Consider the following 19,981-nt stretch of genomic DNA (forward strand, 5'->3'; position numbering starts at 1 on the left):
TGTGTAACATCTTGGTGGTCACTGTAGGACTGCATGATTTGTCTCGCGGGTTAAAGTAGGGAACTATGTGTAACATCTTGGTGGTCACTGTATGACTTCATGATTTGTCTCGTGGGTTAAAGTAGGGAACTATGTGTAACATCTTGGTGGTCACTGTATGACTTCATGATTCGCCTCGCGGGCTAAAGTAGGGAACTATGTGTAACATCTTGGTGGTCAATGTATGACTGCATGATCTGTCTCGCGTTTCCGCGGGTTAAATTAGGGAACTATGTGTAACATCTTGGTGGTCACTGTATGACTGAGTGATTTGTCTCGCGGGTTAAAGTAGGGAACTATGTATAACATCTTGGTGGTCACTGTATGACTGCATGATTTGTCTCGCGTTTCCGCGGGTTAAATTAGGGAACTATGTGTAACATCTTGGTGGTCACTGTATGACTGAGTGATCTGTCTCGCCGGTTAAAGTAAGGAACTATGTATAACATCTTTGTGGTCACTGTATGACTGCATTATCTGTCTCGCGTTTCCGCGGGTTAAATTAATGATTTATGTGTAACATCTTGGTGGTCACTGTATGACTTCATGATTTGTCTCGCGAGTTAAAGTAGGGAACTATGTGTAACATCTTGGTGGTCACTGTATGACTGCATGATTTGTCTCGCGTATCCGCAGGTTAAAGTAAGACTTTATGTTTAAGTCGTCACCATGACTAGATTGACCAGAGACATACAACTATGCGAACTAAATAATCTGCTAAATAATCGGAAAAAAGGAAGAAAGAAATAAACAAATAAAACATTTCCCACCGATATATTGATTTAAAGATATACTGAAGTATCATCTGTCCGAGATATGTTAGAAATGGATTACATGTATTAGTCGTAAATCAATCTAAGTCGTAAATCATCTTTTGCGAATTTCGCGAAAGGACTGTATTCGCAGTATTAGGACAAATATTTTTAGTAAAAGTAATAAGATTAAAATTTCTCTAAATTTTATTAAAAGTAATTTTCTTTTAAAATAGATTGAAATAAAATATATTTATTTCGGTATTACAATTATAAAATATTTAATAAAGATTGCGCCCTTAAGAGCAAAAGGCAAACCTCTCTATAAATTTCCCTTGTATCATAAGTCAGCAAAAAACTACACTCGGTAAGTTGTGTAGATAGACGAACTAGACAAATTCCAAAGATTCTTTCTAAACGGGTAAATGGGTTGATGTGGCAAAATTGTCTACCTAATGACCCACATAGACCCAGATGAGTCTGTACAATATAATGGAGCCTCGTTTTGAGATTCTGGCGCAACACAGGAACTATATAAAAACTGCTCCTATGTCTTATCACTTTCACGCTCTGCAGATTTATATATAGATTCACTGCGTCGTTGTTGATAACAGTAATGTTTTCTACTTTAGCCATCTTCGCTAGTCAAGTTTCCTGTGTGTTAAACCTATCTACACCTTGGCGGATCGTACATATCTTTCAAAGCTTTGCCCTAGTGACATCGATTGGATTTCATGTGTTGTCTCCCTCAGTATGTAATGGTTAACCAACAGCGTGTAACAGCGGTGCGTTTTACATGGGCTAAAAATGGTGGAGGCAATTGACTTCAAAAGGAGACTTGTAAGTTTAACATCGAAAGTGTGACTATATAACCAGAGAGAAGCCATTACATACATATTTGAGAGCAAGGGTGTATTTGTACAAAACCAAGGACCAGTAGTGAAAAATTGCTTATTTATGAGCCCATTTCAGTTATATGCTCTACTTGTCTCGATCTTGTAGGAACAGTGTTCAAATGTTTTAACAACTTGATTTTGATTGGATGCTGTGGCGTGTCGTCGCATCTTATGAAATTTGTTTCAAAACAAAGCAGCGAAATATCTGAACGACCTGCCAAGGTGTAGATAGCGTTAACACATATGAACCTTGGCAAGCGAAGATGTCTGTTAGCCGGCATTATGAAATATAACCGATGCTTCATTTGGTGTCTGTCCTTGTCTCGTCAATTTATATTGGGGAAAACTATCGGCTAAAGAGCTCGTACTTTCTGCAATCACATGTACCGTTGTTAGACTACTCTGCAGATAACAGAGGCCCCAATCCAATGTTACATTACTTAAATGGCCGATATTTTCAAGCACTTGACAACTTCCAACAAGGTATAACTACCTGGATTTAAATTAGCATCTTCATATTAAGTTCTATATGCATGCACTTCATGTGAAAACAATGGAACATGCAAACAATTACAAGTGCAAATAGACCAACTCGTTTAGTATATATGTTTTTAGAATGGAACTTGGGTAGACTGTTTGTTAAATAGAAGTTTCCTCATAAAACTCTCAAATCCAAAAACTTGAAACGTCTTCATATCTCTGTCGCTTATCTTGGGCTGGAGCACATAGAAAAACAGTCCCATCGCACTTCCGACAAATAACAAAAACTCCATCCGCGTATACATTTCTTGGTGGGATACTGAAAATTAAACATATAAATTAATACTAAAGTTTTCCTTTATGTGACTTTCCTTTAGTTATTCCCTACGTGAACAAATGAAAGGACTGAAGTGTGTATTTCCGTCAGGTTTAAATAGATTGCATACTTGTAACAATATAAGAAATAGAAATGAGAAAAATATTTTGTTAAATTTGTGTAGATGGTTTAGAAAAGAACTTTTCACGCATACTGAGAGAAAAGTAGAATGTTTTAGTATTTAAAAAAGGCCTGATTTATTTTAATTTTAAGTCTCAGTTATATGGTGTATCAAATAACAATCTATGTTTAGAGAGTTATCATTCCAATATTTTACTTAAAAGAATATATATATATATATATATATATATATATATATATATATATATATATATATATATATATATATATATATATATATATATATATATATATATATATATATATGTATGTATGTATGCATGTGTGTGTGTGTGTGTGTGTGTGTGTGTGTGTGTGAACATAAAATTAAACATTATTTAATATTAGTGTGCCTTGTGAAATAATTAAATGTCGTAGAAAACAAAATTACTATAGAAAAACACGCCCAAATAGAGCCAAAGATATTTGGACCAAATCATCAATGATTATTAAGTTTAAATCTGACTGAAGACATAGTACGTCATCCAAACTGATTGCTAGACTTCATACTTAAGATTTATATAAAGTTTTTGTTATATTAACTAAATCAGGGCCTGTATAGCTCGTTCTGTTTGTTAAGAATACAAAAGTAACGAAAAAACTCACCTTCTTGTTGAACACCACACACATTTGACTCCGTATCTCTCGAATAAAGCAGGAACAGGTAAGTCCCACCTATGAGAATTGCCGTGCCAAACATGGATAGGGCGACACTCTGTACATAGTTTTGCGTCAGGATGGCGAAGTTGAGGAGCACTTGTGTCCACACTCCAATCGCCGATAGGAAGCTAATATCACAAAGTTGTACCATCAGGGTTGTCAGATAAAAAATGAACACTGAAGTAAAAATTGTCATCAATGCAAACATCGTGGGAATCACTGCTTCGCTTAGATAAAGAGCAGACGAAATAAATCCAAGAATGAATGTTCCAACTGTGTATGGTAAAATCAGCCTCTTTCTAGGACTGAATGTCACAGATTCCTCTTTCAAATGTTTGAGTGTGATATTTCTTAATGAGATGAAAAATATGTAAAGAAAAATCACTATAATCGCTCGACCAGGATTTATGTATGCGGACATATCTCCCAGTGACAATGTTGCTCCTAGAGAAATTAGTCCAAGACTTGCCATAATTCCTGCCCTGAGGTCACTTCCAGTACATATTCTGAGAAGCATTGTTAATACGACTGGCTCCAGATAACCAACTACAAATGAACTTTTCCTGTTTAAACTGATCCAGTAAGAAAACAGAAAAATGCTTTTGATGTGGGCGAAAGCACCTATGACTATTCCTTCGCACATTGATCTAACAACACCCATATGCGAGTTGGCAGTTACAAGAACGGCTGATGTCACAGTTTCAAGTATCGTGAGAATTAACGGGATCTCGTAGCCGTATTGAAACTGTTTAAAATGATGTGTGTTCAGAAAGAGCTCCTGTCTGCAAATACAATTGACGAGACTTGCAAGAACGAACGCCCCTGATAAAAGCGAGAGTCGCCATCTACCCGGTTCTTTCTCTCTGAAAATAGAAACATCTGTATGATAAAATCGTAACGTATTTTGCATTTATTCAGACAATATACTACTCGTGATGATGACAGCCAATGTGTGTATTTTTCTCTCGCTTTAATCAAATGAACGATGAAGCGTTCAGCAGTAGACAACATAACGACAATAACGGAATTATCTATACTATCTGACAAAATTTATGACAATTTCTGTTGTAATCTCCACAGGATAAAGTTTTTGATAAATGAAACTACTAAGATATCGCTGACGTAAACTAAGATAGTGTACTTAATTAGTTCTAGTAAATTTAATAAAGATAATGTCACAGCAAGCGCAACCAAAATTAAAGCAAAAGGAGACCGCTTAGTTTGTGAGAATGAATGAATGAATGAATGAATGAATAGATTTCCAAGACATGGGTAGCTTGGTGTTTGATAACTCTAAACATAGTAAAAAATACACAATGATTCATACCAAAATGTGATTTGATTGGTAGTTGTCGAGAGGAATTTATTACGTTATACATGACTGAAAGCTTCTGTACGTAGCCTGGGGAGTCAAATTATCAAAAAGCTACATAAATTTATTCGAATTTTTGTTTTCATAGGCACTCTTTTCAACACCAGATTCGATCGGCATACTTACGGTTCGTTCATGTTCCTTCGCAAAACCATATTGAGAATTCACGAACCACTGCAATTATATAGGATATGAAAAAGAAATTGAAAAAGATACACCAATGACATATTACGGGATAACAAAAATTATATTCTATTTGACCAATTCCACTAAACATACATTCTTCATTCCACGAGATCAATTATTGTGCTACAAGTTAAATGAAAGCAGATTTCGAAATTTCAAATGTAAACATTTTAAATCTAACATATGCTTCTTTACATCATGTAAGTAAATCAAAAATAAGAAATATATTTACCTTAAAAGAAGAATGGTAATGTTTATCCACTTTTATGTATAAAACATAAAATTTGGTAGGGAGGAGGTCGTTAATAGCGCGTAATGCAGACACACCTGACTCAAGGAGTCACTTCTGAGAGGTGAGAAAAATTACCGGTGTGGACATTTCTATGTTTGTGCAATAAGTGGTGTACTTGACTGAAAGCTGATAGTGTAAGACAGATTATGTCTTGGTAGGGGCATGTTTGATTGAATGAATCAATCCTACAGTCAGAGTTTTATTTAATTTTCTTTAACAAAACGAAACTACAGGTTAATGATACATCATCCTTATCTTTAAGGAAACACAGGACGACATTTGATCCTTGAACGATGGTAGTCAATTCTTGGACGCGCGATTGCGGAATTCACATACAATCACACATATCTTCCCTGTATTTATAAAATTCTCTCTTCTTCAGAAATGAAATTTTATTTACACACTCCCACGCGAGTACCTGTTCCAGAAAGCCTCAAATGTATTAATTGTTTGGTAGTTATCCATGTGACATCTTTAACGTCAATGATAAATGGAATTCATAAATACTGTTATTTGTTGTTTAGGTCGAAATTAGTGTCACGAATAGCATTGACAATGTTTTGTCAAAATGAAAACTATTTACTTTTTGCAATTGGTACAGCTTTTCTTGATATAGTTCTAAAATCATTTTAAAATAACATTTTTTTTCATCGAAAAGTCGATACAGCACGAGTGGACTGAAACGTTTGACATACGAAACCTGGTACTGACCTGTTGTTGGTTATTGATTTGACTCCAAAACTATTACCATTTTGGAGAGTGTTGTAACGACGATTTAAATATATGTACAAATTTGATAATATTTCGGATTCTTGCTAACCTTTCTGCAAGTATTTTGAAAAACATGACCGGCAAGTCAGGTAGATTTGCATGAGATTACTTCGAGTGCCCGAGTAAAAACAGCGTACCACCAATTACGCACAGCCAGTCTGAATATAAACAGTGTACCACCAACCACGCACAGCCTTCACCCAGATCAGGTTGAACAAAGTGTTCATGCGGATCATGATCTACGCTGTTCTTTCCACGTACGATTTAAAAAGAAAAGCGTAGATGGAAAATCTGGGTCTAATTTGTATCAACGTAGTGTAAGCGTTACGTGGGCACATACCGTACATATTATATGGAGGTGACCAATTTGATGTTGCAAAATACATTACTTCCTAATGTAAAACAATCACTTATTCCACGAATACGAAACATGACAGTATGATTATTGACAAAATAGATAATAAAGGGATGATGTAGGGTGAGGGGATTACAAGCAGTTTTCTTTTATCAACATTTATAATGTATTTTATTCTTTAAACTAGAAACTGTAAGCAAGGAAAGGACGAGTGTTGGCACGTACGCACACAATATTCAAAGGATGACTGTTTGAACATACGAGTAATATAGTCAAAGGATGAATAATGGCAATAAGTGCAATATAATCATTGATGATTACTGACAATGCGCATAATACAGACCAAGGATGACTATTGGCAATGCGCACACTATAGTCAAAGGATGGCTATTGGCAATACGCGTAATATAGTCCAAGGATGATCATTGGAATGTCAGCACTGTAGTCAAATGATGATTATTGGCAATACGCATGATATAGTCAAAGGACGATCATTAGCAATACGTTAATATTGGCATTACGTTAATACAAGTCAAAATATAATGACTGGGCAATACGCACAATAAAGCCAAAGGATGATTACTGACAATATGCACAATATAGTCAAATGATGATTATTGGTAATATGCACAAATATAGTCAAATGATGATTATTGGTAATATGCACAGTAAAGTCAAATGATGATTATTGGTAATATGCACAATAAAGTCAAATGATGATTATTGGCAATACGCACAATATAGTCAAATGATGATTATTGGTAATATGCACAAATATAGTCAAATGATGATTATTGGTAATATGCACAGTAAAGTCAAATGATGATTATTGGTAATATGCACAATAAAGTCAAAGGATGATTATTGTTAATACGTACGATATCGTCAAATGATGATTATTGGCAGTAAGAACAATATATTCAAAGGATGATTATTGGCAATATGCACACCAGAGTCCAAGGATGATTATTGTTAATACGTACAATATCGTCAAAGGATGATTATTGGCAATACGTACAATATCGTCAAAGGATGATTATTGGCAATACCCACAATATCGTCAAAGGATGATTGGCAATACGCACAATATAGTCCAAGGATGATATTGGTAATACGTACAATATCGTCAAAGGATGATTATTGGCAACACGCACAATATAGTCCAAGGATGGTTATTCACATGTAAGCATGATATAATCTAAGGATCATTAGTGGCACATAGGCTGTTTTCATTTCTACGGGTGAATTTTGAAATATACTGTACTAAGTTTTCCTTTCAAATGTTGACAATTGTGACCAAGCATACTTATATCAAGCTAGACCGACATTTTCATTGTCTCTTCCACAATGAAGCTTCTAGGACATTCATCGTCCCGTAATAAAAGCATCACAATCTTCCTCCTTTTTTTTTGTCTGATCAATATGAAATTCAGATCTTTTGACTAACTTGACTGATTTCTGTCTAAACTACAGTATAACATCTCTTTCTAATTTCACGTGTAATGCGGCCATTAGCTGAATACAACCATGCTTCATACATCGCTCTGATTTACTGACACCACCAATGTTATCGTTACTGCATATACAATCAGTAAATGGGGCAACAATAAGGAGTTTGTTTTCTTCAATTCTAGACAAATGACCGAATCTCTGCATAAAAGAGCACCGCCAAAAGTCCTGATAAATTGTCCTACACGCGTCCAATAATAATTGGTATGGTATTAACTTGTCATTAGTCCTACACGCGTTCAATAATAATTGGTATGGTATTAACTTGTCATTGGTCCTACACGCGTTCAATAATAATTGGTATGGTATTAACTTGTCATTGGTCCTACACGCGTTCAATAATAATTGGTATGGTATTAACTTGTCATTAGTCCTACACATGTTCAATAATAATTGGTACGATGTTAACTTGTCATTGGTCCTACACGTGTTCAATAATAATTGGTATGGTATTAACTTGTCATTAGTCCTACACGTGTTCAATAATAATTGGTATGGTATTAACTTGTCATTAGTCCTACACGTGTTCAGTAATAATTGGTATGGTGTTAACTTGTCATTGGTCCTACACGTGTTCAATAATAATTGGTATGGTGTTAACTTGTCATTGGTCCTACACGCTTTCAATAATAATTGGTATGGTATTAACTTGTCATTAGTCCTACACGCGTTCAGTAATAATTGGTATGGTGTTAACTTGTCATTGGTCCTACACGTGTTCAATAATAATTGGTATGGTGTTAACTTGTCATTGGTCCTACACGCTTTCAATAATAATTGGTATGGTATTAACTTGTCATTAGTCCTACACGCGTTCAGTAATAATTGGTATGGTGTTAACTTGTCATTAGTCCTACACGCTTTCAATAATAATTGTTATGGTATTAACTTGTCATTAGTCCTACACGTGTTCAATAATAATTAGTATGGTATTAACTTGTCATTGGTCCTACACGCTTTCAATAATAATTGGTATGGTATTAACTTGTCATTAGTCCTACACGCGTTCAGTAATAATTGGTATGGTGTTAACTTGTCATTAGTCCTACACGCTTTCAATAATAATTGGTATGGTATTAACTTGTCATTGGTCCTACACGTGTTCAATAATAATTGGTATGGTATTAACTTGTCATTAGTCCTACACGTGTTCAATAATAATTGGTATGGTATTAACTTGTCATTGGTCCTACACGTGTTCAATAATAATTGGTATGGTATTAACTTGTCATTAGTCCTACACGTGTTCAATAATAATTGGTATGGTATTAACTTGTCATTGGTCCTACACGTGTTCAGTAATAATTGGTATGGTATTAACTTGTCATTAGTCCTACACGTGTTCAATAATAATTGGTATGGTATTAACTTGTCATTGGTCCTACACATGTTCAATAATAATTGGTATGGTATTAACTTGTCATTGGTCCTACACGCGTTCAATAATAATTGGTATGGTGTTAACTTGTCATTGGTCCTACACGCGTTCAATAATAATTGGTATGGTGTTAACTTGTCATTGGTCATACATGCGTTCAATAATAATTGGTATGGTATTAATTTAAATATTGTCTTAAAACTGCAAATGCACCAGTTTCCAAAACTAAACATTTCATTGGAGAACAGTTTAGCCATAAGGCAATGAAAGGATGGTCTTTAGCACTGGGAAAGGACCTACAATCATGTTAGTAATGACCTCTATGTAGGATAGGTAGTAACTGGTATTATAAGAAGTGACTCCAGTGTAGGATAGGCAATTACTAATATTATAAGAAGTGACTCCAGTGTAGGATAGGCAATTACTAATATTATAAGAAGTGACTCCAGTGTAGGATAGGCAGCTACTGGTATTATAAGAAGTGACTCCAGTGTAGGATAGGCAGTTACTAGTCTTATAAGAAGTGACTCCAGTGTAGGATAGGCAGTTACTAGTCTTATTAGAAGTGACTCCAGTGTAGGATAGGTAGTTACAGTAATATTTATTATTACAAGAAATCTGATGCATTTTACATTTATTGAAAATATTACATAGTTTTGTATCATAAATTGGATATATAAAATATAGATGGGTGTAATCCCTCAATAGCTATACCAATGTTTCAACAAATTACAAGTCACTTTATTATAGAATGGAGACGTCGAACACGTCATTTTTTTATAACTAAATACTTTAGATTGGTTGTAATAAAATATTTAATTGTATATGAACTGAAGGACCTTCCCCTTTTACGACCATTTGAATTGGAAAGTTTGTTATAAAGGCAAGTACAACAATACAATATATTCAGGGCCGGCGCTACCATATAGGCAAAACTAGGCAGCCGCCTAGGGCGCTGATTTCAGGGGGCGCATTTTTAATTTTTTTTCATTGTTTATAAATTTTGAAATTGATATTTTCCGGGGGGGGGGGGCCAGAATCTAACCTTGCCTAGGGCGCCAGATAGTCTGGCCGGGTCTGGCGCCGGCCCTGAATATATTGTTGTAAAAATATTATATTGTTTTAAAGCTATTATAACATATTTACTGTTACAACTATTGTGACAAAGATATTTAATGTTATAGCTATTGTAATTCAGATCTTATATTGTACTACAGCAGCTTTAGCTAAATGACTTCCCCCTCTACAGGACCTTACTCTTCGAGGTATGTACACCACTGGCGTCAGCCCAGGATAGAATGACAAAAGTTACTGAAGCACGACTGGAAGGAAGTCTTTCTAGTCATGTTTTGAAACGCGGTATAAATGCATTCTGGATGTAGCGTCATTTTTCTGTTTTAGTGCATTTTAAAACCAGATGTAGTAATTGTTCTACTCAGAGTGGTTAATTTTGAAAGCTAATTTACAAATTTTCGTTGATGAGTAAGTCTGCATTCAATGACCTATAATGACTAATTAGCATCTCTTAGCTATAACAATTAATTAATGAAGTCAGGAGTATTACAATCAGTGATGACCCTCTTATATGTCTAATAACTGACCATCCTTCCGCATTGGCAAGCCTCCTGTTATAAAGAATTGTACCTATTTTGAACATTTATGATTTTTCATCCCATTTTATCTCTGGACCACTACTTGGGTTACTCTGGAATAAACTAGTCTCCGACTCCATAGAAACAAATTTTGCTTAAGTTCCTTTTCCTTCTTTTCTTAAATCATAGAAACAAAAGAAACTACCTCGATATTTACTCCAACTCTTCAACTTTTAGATTTAGAACTATTTAAGGTAGGAATTATTATCTTCGTGTGTACATTACACACATGTTAGGCGATGACTGAAAATTACCAATAATAACTTAACAAAATATTTCTGCAAAGACCATACTGATAATGTCATAGAATTAAAATGTTTACTCAAATTACTTGACTGTCGCAATGTTACTTCTACTTTACTTAAATGTCAGCCTAAATGTGTAGAAAATATTCTGGTGATTACATATAGTTATATCAATTTGCCTCTCTACTTACTCTATTTTCCAAATGTCCCATATCGTATAAAAGGTATGGCCATGTTTTGATCACTATTGGTCGCTAATAACGAGATTCTTAATACATTTTGCGAGAGTGTGGAATGTAGCTTATGTCAAGTATTGATTAACGGCAGAATGTAACTGCTGGCGGTATAAAATAAAGTCAATATTATTAGGAGGGGCGATCTAATTGCAAAATCGTACCGAAAATGAATTGGAACACTACCCCCACCCGCTTCACCGTCACACAGAAGATAATGAAACAAATAGCTAGCTGTACATACCTTACGTTTCGCCCCGCATGTACCTGACATCTGTAAAGTGAAAAACAAGACCCTACGCACCCGATCTCGCCTGCTCAAGTACAACACCAGTCTACCCCACCCCAACAAATAGTATCCACTAAAGTAGTTGGGGTAGTGAATGGGTTGAGTGGACAAGGGCAAAGTCAGTTTAAATTTGGTGGACTGATATATGTTGATCAATAATTAGTAATTTGATCCCTGATTTATTTATGAACTGAAAATATATGATGCTAGGAGTGTTGGTGGTTTCGTAGCTAGGTTGTGTCAAAGGAAGAAATATGTCGGTCTCTGTCATGTCTAGTTAGTAATATGTAAAGATTAACCGCGATTGGAATGCCATGGAGAGAGAGAGAGAGAGAGTTGAAGTATTTCCTTACCTATTCTCCACCCTTAACATGAATGCAGACTACTTCCTATTTACACATAATTATCCACGTGTCCCATGCACTGACTACCTGCATTGACTACCTGAATCCTTATGCGTTTTGTTTTTCGTGTAATCAGGTAAGTACATGTAAGAGATAAGTATAAAAGTACTGTCGTTCTATGTTACTAAGTATATCTACGCCTGTACACGTAAACACTGTAACTATAAACCACGGTAGCGAATGAGGTACAACACGGTAACTTGCCTTCTTTTTCGATTGATCACTTTATTTAATCAGTCAATCAATCCCTATTTATATACCATAAACTAAATAACACATTGATTAGTATATAATAATAATAATAATAATAATAATAATAATAAACAACTTTATTTGTTCTAATAAATTGTTCAGTGGAAGGCTCATCTCATATATACAAGGTTGAGACCCACTGCATAGTTCAAATTACAACACGATTGTGTAAAATTCATTCAAGCATTTCATTCTTCTGCTCCAATTTATTTATTTAATTTTCAGTAAAGGAACACGTGATAAAACTATGAACTTCAAAGTTTGGGGCGGAAGTATTTTGACGATATGGTACCTGGTTGTTTCGAACTTAGCACACGACTCATTTGTTGTATTTTATAAACAATTATTTGTTTGCATCATTTACATATCAAAAGTTTTTTTTAAAAAACAAGGATTGATGACTACTCTTTACGTACACAAAAATATTCTTACAGATGACGCCAAAGGAATGAATTCATTTTAAGATATATTGATGTTTTCTCAAAGAGTCGTCATTAGTCTTTATTTTCCCTTCTCAGGGCGATAAATTATGCAAGGAAAACAAAAAGAATAATGAATTAGTTGTATGCAATTAACAGAGGTATACATGAAAGAAGTCTAATAGAAGAGTGGCTACCCTTTGAGAAATCTCAAATGAGAACACCATTCATATTTTGAAACAGTATGGCGCACTCCTGCACAATCCTCCAATACTTCATAAATTTATACGTCTTGAATATTTTTCTTACAATAAATACTATTTTATATGCACGTCTATTGTCCAGAATAGCAAGCAGGCAAGCAAGATCACACGACTAGGAATATGTCTACCATCACGTGTCTTCCCAATTTAGATAATCAATCTTATTACTACTATATATAAAAAATGCATTACAGACGCAGTGGACATTGGAGCAGACAAATTTCTGAATATTTCTGGCTGGTTGAAGTGGGCACCTTTGGGAATTTCAGTGCGCGCAAAATGTTGACTAAATACATCATCTGGTATATTGTGAAGGAACACACCAAGACAAATGTCCAAGTTATTTACAAAACGTGTCCAAAATAATTATCTTTGTTGCAGCAAAAATCATTAATGCATGTATTATTACATCTGTGTAAGATATTGTAATGCTTAGAGTATTACATCTGTATAAGACTGTGTAATGCTTGGATTATTACATCTGTGTAAGACTGTGTAATGTTTGGATCATTACATCTGTGTAAGACTGTAATGTTTGAATCATTACATCTGTGTAAGACTGTGTAATGCTTGGATCATTACATCTGTTTAAGACCGTGTAATATTTGGATAATTACATCTGTGTATGACTGTGGTGTTTATAAATTTGTATGGCATTATTTGGAATTTGGAACCGTTATCGTAACGTTTGCTAAGGATGTAATTAACTGTAACTCTTTTGTTGTTTTTGGAAGAAGTTTGAACATTTTTTGAAAATATTTCAATAATTTCAATACATTTATCAATATAATATTTCTAAAAAATGATACATATGTCGGAAATAAAGTCTACCTCTTCTGTTGCACCTTGACTAGAAAGATATAGATATAATATGAATTTAAATATTTCTTTAGCGTTCACATTTTCTGGAAGATAATCTAATTTATCAAGAAAGATTATTTTCCTTTATCAATTTCCGATAAAAAAAAATTGTTATATTCCCAGTTCACTTTCGCTCATTCCTGACCGTGTGGTACGAGGAAAATCTTGCATAAATTTGGTAAAATGATGCTGAAATTCGTCGACCTTTCTTACGTCTTTGAGTATGATATTCGACTAAAACTTCACAACAATAACGGGATGATAGCATCAGAGTTATTCAACCTCTGTTTACTTTTTACTAACATTTCGTATAGACGCACACAAGGATTCCCATTATGCTGAGTTACGTTTAAAATGGGTCTAGTACAATGGCCTATTTCCAATTAAACTTTTCGCGTGCTGTTTTTTGTATGTTCTAAATGAAAAGCTTATACATAGCGTGAGGTGAAGTTCCTCGTTGTGGGGTATATGTTACATATATCAAGCATCTATTGCAAGTGGATTGGTGTATTTGTCAATAGAGTTTAATCATCATATGGCACTGGATTTCCAGATGGAGTGGGCCCAACATGTAGCCCTAATTTTGATTCAAATAATTGAAGTTTTTGATATAAATAAGATAAAAGTTTTGATCAAACTGAATGACCCGTTATGTTGGAAAAGGTTCGGAATTTGATTCGTTTATTAAGGTAGTGTGTGAATATTTGAGTACGATTCTTTTATTACATGTAAAATCTTTCCTTGAATGCCTAGTTTTCTGCGTTTTAGGAATTAACTGATTTACACTGTCAAAGACCATGTGAATATTTAAGAAAACAGTAAGCGCTATTGATCCTAGTTTTTAAGTGGAAAATACAGCTTTATGTAAATTGTACATGATGTTGTACCACTCATGCACTGTTTTTCGGTATTAGGGAAGTTATCAATTGTGCTATTACAGCATCTAGCTAATCTACTGAATACGTATTTTCAAATAGTTTGTATAATACAACAGAGAAATAGCTCTATAATTGTCAGGGTCACTTTTAGATCTCCTTCCATCTATAAACATGGGCGCAATAAACCCTATTTACCAACCGCGTAATATGTAAATCTTGTTTATTAAAAAGAATCGAGATTTTGCCCGTCTTAACGTAAATATTAATTTTGAATAACATATGCAACCTGGTCTTTACTAAGTTTGGGTTGTTTGTGACCAAGGCTAATTCTTGATGAATAAAGTTTGCAAAATGTTAATTCCGAACTATATGTACGGGTTGCAGCGGTATCCAAATAGTGTTACAATGCCAAATGATCTGATGCCAAGGTCATTTTTGCGGTGAAAATAATAAATTTATCATTGCTACGGTATGGATTAAAATTGGTGTCATTGCGACGACATGCATAAACAGGGCAATTATATACTGTGTCAACGCTGTTCACCTACCGTTGCAGTGGTTTATCGTTGCAATGGTAGTTTCACAGTAGATGTAATATTTACGATTGCGACGCTGATAAATTATTTAACAGCGACAACGGTAATGCCATAGCAACGAAATAATAAACCGTTGCAACGACATAGTTGTTGTTGTTGTTGTAGGGTTTAACGCCATTTTTCAGCACGATGGGCTATACATGGCGGCCAGTATTAATGGTGGAGGAAGAACCCGGAAAACCCCGGAAAGAACCACCGACCCACGAGAAGCTACTGGCATGCAACGACATAGATGACATTGCAGATATAAAGAGTGATAATAAGCTGATGCAACAACAAAAGTACTGTCGTAACGAACAAATAACACCTTTGCAAACAAAACAAAACTTGACCCAATATTTGAATATTGTTTAAGGATAATGGATATCGTCGCAACGGAATAACGATACCATTGTAACGATATCAACGTTAAAAATGTTGCTGCAACAGTAATTGCATCCTTTCAAAGGCATAAATTTCAATTCCACCAACAAAGGTTAGCGTTCAACGATATTTGGATACCATAGTCTGGTTCCCTGCTTGGTATGTTCCCTGCGTTGCAATTCAAAATAAATTTCTGATGTTTATTTTATCGATCATCCTACTTCCAAAATCTTTATTTTTTTATTCATTATCAGAGACATAACTATATTTACACCGACTGTATACGTATGACAAAAACAAGCAGGTTCTTTCTTCTTTAAGAGTATTCAATCATAGAAAAATTTCAGTTGGTAATTTGCAAATAGAACAAGCGGATTTTGAAAGCGTTATTTATGATAAACTGGTAGATTTTATGGTCGTTTTTCACGGTGAAATCATATTTCCATTTAAGAACATGTCATTTTATTTCCAACCATTTTAAGTTATTGAAACCCTGATAATTTCATACTGCATTTATAGCACCGATTTTAAAAACCTAATATAATAAGTCGACATATGTACGACTAAACCGTTAACTATGTGTGTCATTTAGAAGAAACTTGTGCATGATGTAAGAAGATTTTAGTATTTAATATGTTATAGCTGTACTGATGAGCCTAATGTCTTGTGATGCTTTTCTGTAAAATATTTCATAATTAATAAATTATGAAATAAAAGGCTATTTAGTCTTAAAATCATAGTCTTTGAAGGTACTATATAGTACATGATGTGTTGTTGATGTTGCCATTACTTATGGTTAGGTAACTATCTTGCTTTCAGAGATTTATAATATAGTGATGTAGCAGCACTTGTTCTACGCACCTATGTCACGCATTTATTAAGATACACCTACACACATCTCTATGTATGCACCTATGTCACGCATCTCCAGAGAAGCACCTACACACATCTCTATGTATGCACCTATGTCACGCATTTACTAAGATACACCTACACACATCTCTATGTATGCACCTATGTCACGCATCTCCAGAGAAGCACCTACACACATCTCTATGTATGCACCTATGTCACGCATTTATTAAGATACACCTACACACATCCCTGGGGAAGCAGGTATGTCACACTTCTCTCGGGAAGTACCTTTGCCACGCGTCTCTAATGAAGCACCCACACACATCTCTATGTATGCACATATGTCACACATCTCTAGTGAAACATCTACACACATCTATATGTATGCACCTTTGCCACGCGTCTCTAATGAAGCACCCACACACATCTCTATGTATGCACATATGTCACACATCTCTAGTGAAACATCTACACACATCTATATGTATGCACATACGTCACGCATCTCTAGTGAAACACCTACACACATCTCTATGTATGCACATATGTCACACATCTCTAATGAAGCACCCACTCACATCTCTATGTATGCACATATGTCACACATCTCTAGTGAAACATCTACACACATCTATATGTATACACCTACGTCACGCATCTCTAGTGAAACACCTACACACATCTCTATGTATGCACATATGTCACACAGCTCTAATGAAGCACCCACACACATCTCTATGTATCCACATATGTCACACATCTCTAGTGAAACATCTACACACATCTATATGTATACACCTACGTCACGCATCTCTAGTGAAACACCTACACACATCTCTATGTATACACCTATGTCACGCATTTATTAAGATACACCTGCACACATTTCTAGAAAAGTACCTATGTAAACTCATCTCTAGTGAAGTGCCCTATGTCACGCACCTCTAGTGAAGTGAAGTAATGAATTATGTTTGTAAAGTGATTTTAGAACTAATTTACTTTTATCGGTTTCTGAAACGGATGAATAAAACTAGTATGTGTGCTTTTTACAAGCCTAAAATGGACGAATAGTACTAGTATGTGTGCTTTTTACAAGCCTGATATGGATGAATAGTACTAGTATGTGTGATTTGTACAAGCCTGAAATGAATGAATAAAACTAGTATGTGTGATTTTTACAATCCTGAAATGGATGAATAATACTAGTATGTGTGATTTTTATAAGCCACAATGGATGAATAAAATTAGTATGTGTGATTTTTACAAGCCTATAATGGATGAATAATACTAGCATGTGTGATTTTTACAAGCCTGGAATGGATGAATAATATTAGCATTTGTGATTTTTACAAGCCTGAATTGGATGAATATTGCTAGCATGTGTGATTTTTACAAGCCTGAAATGGATGAATAATTCTAGCATGTGTGATTTTTACAAGCCTATAATGGATGAATAATACTAGCATGTGTGATTTTTACAAGCCTGAAATGGATGAATAATATTAGCATTTGTGATTTTTACAAGCCTGAATTGGATGAATATTGCAGCATGTGTGATTTTTACAAGTCTGAAATGGATGAATAATTCTAGCATGTGTGATTTTTACAAGCCTGAAATGGATGAATAATACTATTACGCCTGACTTTTACAAGCCTGAAATGTACGAATAAAAATAGTATGTGTGATTTCCATAAGCCTGATATGGATGAATAATACTAGTATGTGTGATTTTTACAATCCTGATATGGATGAAAAATGCTAGCATATGTGATTTTTACAAGCCTGAAATGGATTAATGAAAATTGCATGTGTGATTTTTACAATCCTGAAATGGATGAATAAAAATACTAGTATGTGTGATTTGTACAAGCCTGAGATCGATGAAAAATGCTAGCATGTGTGATTTGTGCAAGCCTGGAATGGAGGAATGAAAACTGCATGTGTGATTTTTACAATCCTGAAATGGATGAATAATACTAATATGTGTGATTTTTACAATCATGATATGGATGAATAGTACTAGTATGTGTGATTAGTACAAGCCTGAAATGTATGAATAAAACTAACATGTGTGATTTTTACAAGCCTGAAATGGATGAATAATACTAGTATGTGTGATTTTTACAAGCCTGATATGGGTGGATAATACTACGATGTGTGATTTTTACAAGCCTGATATGGATGAATAATATTAGTATGTGTGATTTTTACAATCCTGAAATGGATGAATGGTACTAGTATGTGTGATTTTTGCAATCCTGAAATGGATGAATAGTACTAGTATGTGTGATTTGTCAAGCCTGAAATGGATGAATAGTACTAGTATGTGTGATTTGTCAAGCCTGAAATGGATGAATAGTACTGGTATGTGTGATTTGTACAATCCTGAAATGGATGAATAGTACTAGTATGTGTGATTTGTCAAGCCTGAAATGGATGAATAGTACTAGTATGTGTGATTTGTCAAGCCTGAAATGGATGAATTAAACTAGTATGTGTGATTTGTCAAGCCTGAAATGGATGAATAATACTAGTATGCATGCTACTCTCTTTAGTATGCATATCCTATGGGGGGTGGGGTGAAAACGCATGCAACTATTTGCACTGACGGCCCGTCAATGCAACTAGTTGCACGCGGTTTCGTGGCCCTCATGTCATAGCTCGCAGAAAATAGTCCCTTGTTACGTTTTGTTTTTATAGCCCGATGACGGTTATGCTGTAGTTTCTTATTCAAAGGCTGGAGTTTACACCAATATACCGTGGCACTGGTAGCTGGCGGTCTAAAAAAAAACTGACGCGTGTCGATTTGTTCACACTACTGTGACACTGGTATATGCAGGCTATTAAACTGATGCATGTCATTTTTTTTCACGCAACTGTGACACTGGTAGCTTCAATCAGAACACAATTAATGTTACTATATAGTCTCTATATTCTTTTCTCAAACTGAACTTTGCTTTGTGTCCAAAATGATAATAAATCATATCACATTTAAAGTATATTCAAAGATGAACTCACGGTAAAGTTCTTATTATAGGTTCATCGGCATTTCTTTCAGAGGCTGGACTGTAAACAAACAATGTGCAATGGAACACAGATTATACTTCCAGATCATTACCAAGGCCTTATTACTCACTGTGCACTGTCGCCCAAACACACGCAGACAATCAAAACATAAGCTTAGATTCTAAAGTATAAACAATTATCTTTAAATCCATACCAAGAATGCCTAAATCTAACTATTGCATCACCACCAAAAGGCGGCAGGAAAAAAAATGTTCTACCATAAGCTGGGACTACATTTGTGGGTACTGAACCGGAATGAATAATTTTGTGATCGGATTCCAGCTGGCCTGCTATGAAACTGCTAGGCGTCGATTTGCTCAAGCACCTGTGACAATGGTATCTGGCGGGCTGTTAAACTGATGATGTAGATTTGTTCAAAGGGATGTTTACAAAACGATTTTTTATATCATCTGTACAT

The 19,981-nt window shown here is 34.8% G+C and overlaps 1 protein-coding gene across 1 annotated transcript; it reads right to left on the reverse strand.

Moving 5' to 3' along the window:
* Nucleotides 1–796: 796 nt before the first annotated feature.
* LOC149790572 (uncharacterized) lies at nt 797–12,145 on the reverse strand. The gene is made up of 4 exons (XM_089972647.1): nt 11,959–12,145; nt 4,822–4,869; nt 3,270–4,186; nt 797–2,486 (listed from the first exon to the last, which is right to left on the reverse strand). The coding sequence occupies exons 2-4, from the start codon at nt 4,848–4,850 to the stop codon at nt 2,299–2,301; spliced, it is 1,134 nt and encodes a 377-aa protein (XP_089828773.1). The 5' UTR covers nt 4,851–4,869; nt 11,959–12,145; the 3' UTR covers nt 797–2,298.
* Nucleotides 12,146–19,981: the final 7,836 nt, after the last annotated feature.

This window comes from Sinohyriopsis cumingii, chromosome 10, assembly GCF_028554795.1.
Source record: "Sinohyriopsis cumingii isolate HCF-2022 chromosome 10, ASM2855479v2, whole genome shotgun sequence".
Classification (NCBI taxonomy): domain Eukaryota; kingdom Metazoa; phylum Mollusca; class Bivalvia; order Unionida; family Unionidae; genus Sinohyriopsis; species Sinohyriopsis cumingii.

What these genes read in the sequence shown, in the direction of transcription:
- LOC149790572 (XM_089972647.1), bottom strand. Translation starts at nt 4,850, where the DNA reads ATGGTTTTGCGAAGGAACATGAACGAACC. An exon ending in CGAAGGAACATGAACGAACC is followed by an intron (nt 4,187 to 4,821) that starts GTAAGTATGCCG and finishes TTCTATTTTCAG; the next exon opens with AGAGAAAGAACCGGGTAGAT. An exon ending in GTGTGGTGTTCAACAAGAAG is followed by an intron (nt 2,487 to 3,269) that starts GTGAGTTTTTTC and finishes TTTAATTTTCAG; the next exon opens with TATCCCACCAAGAAATGTAT.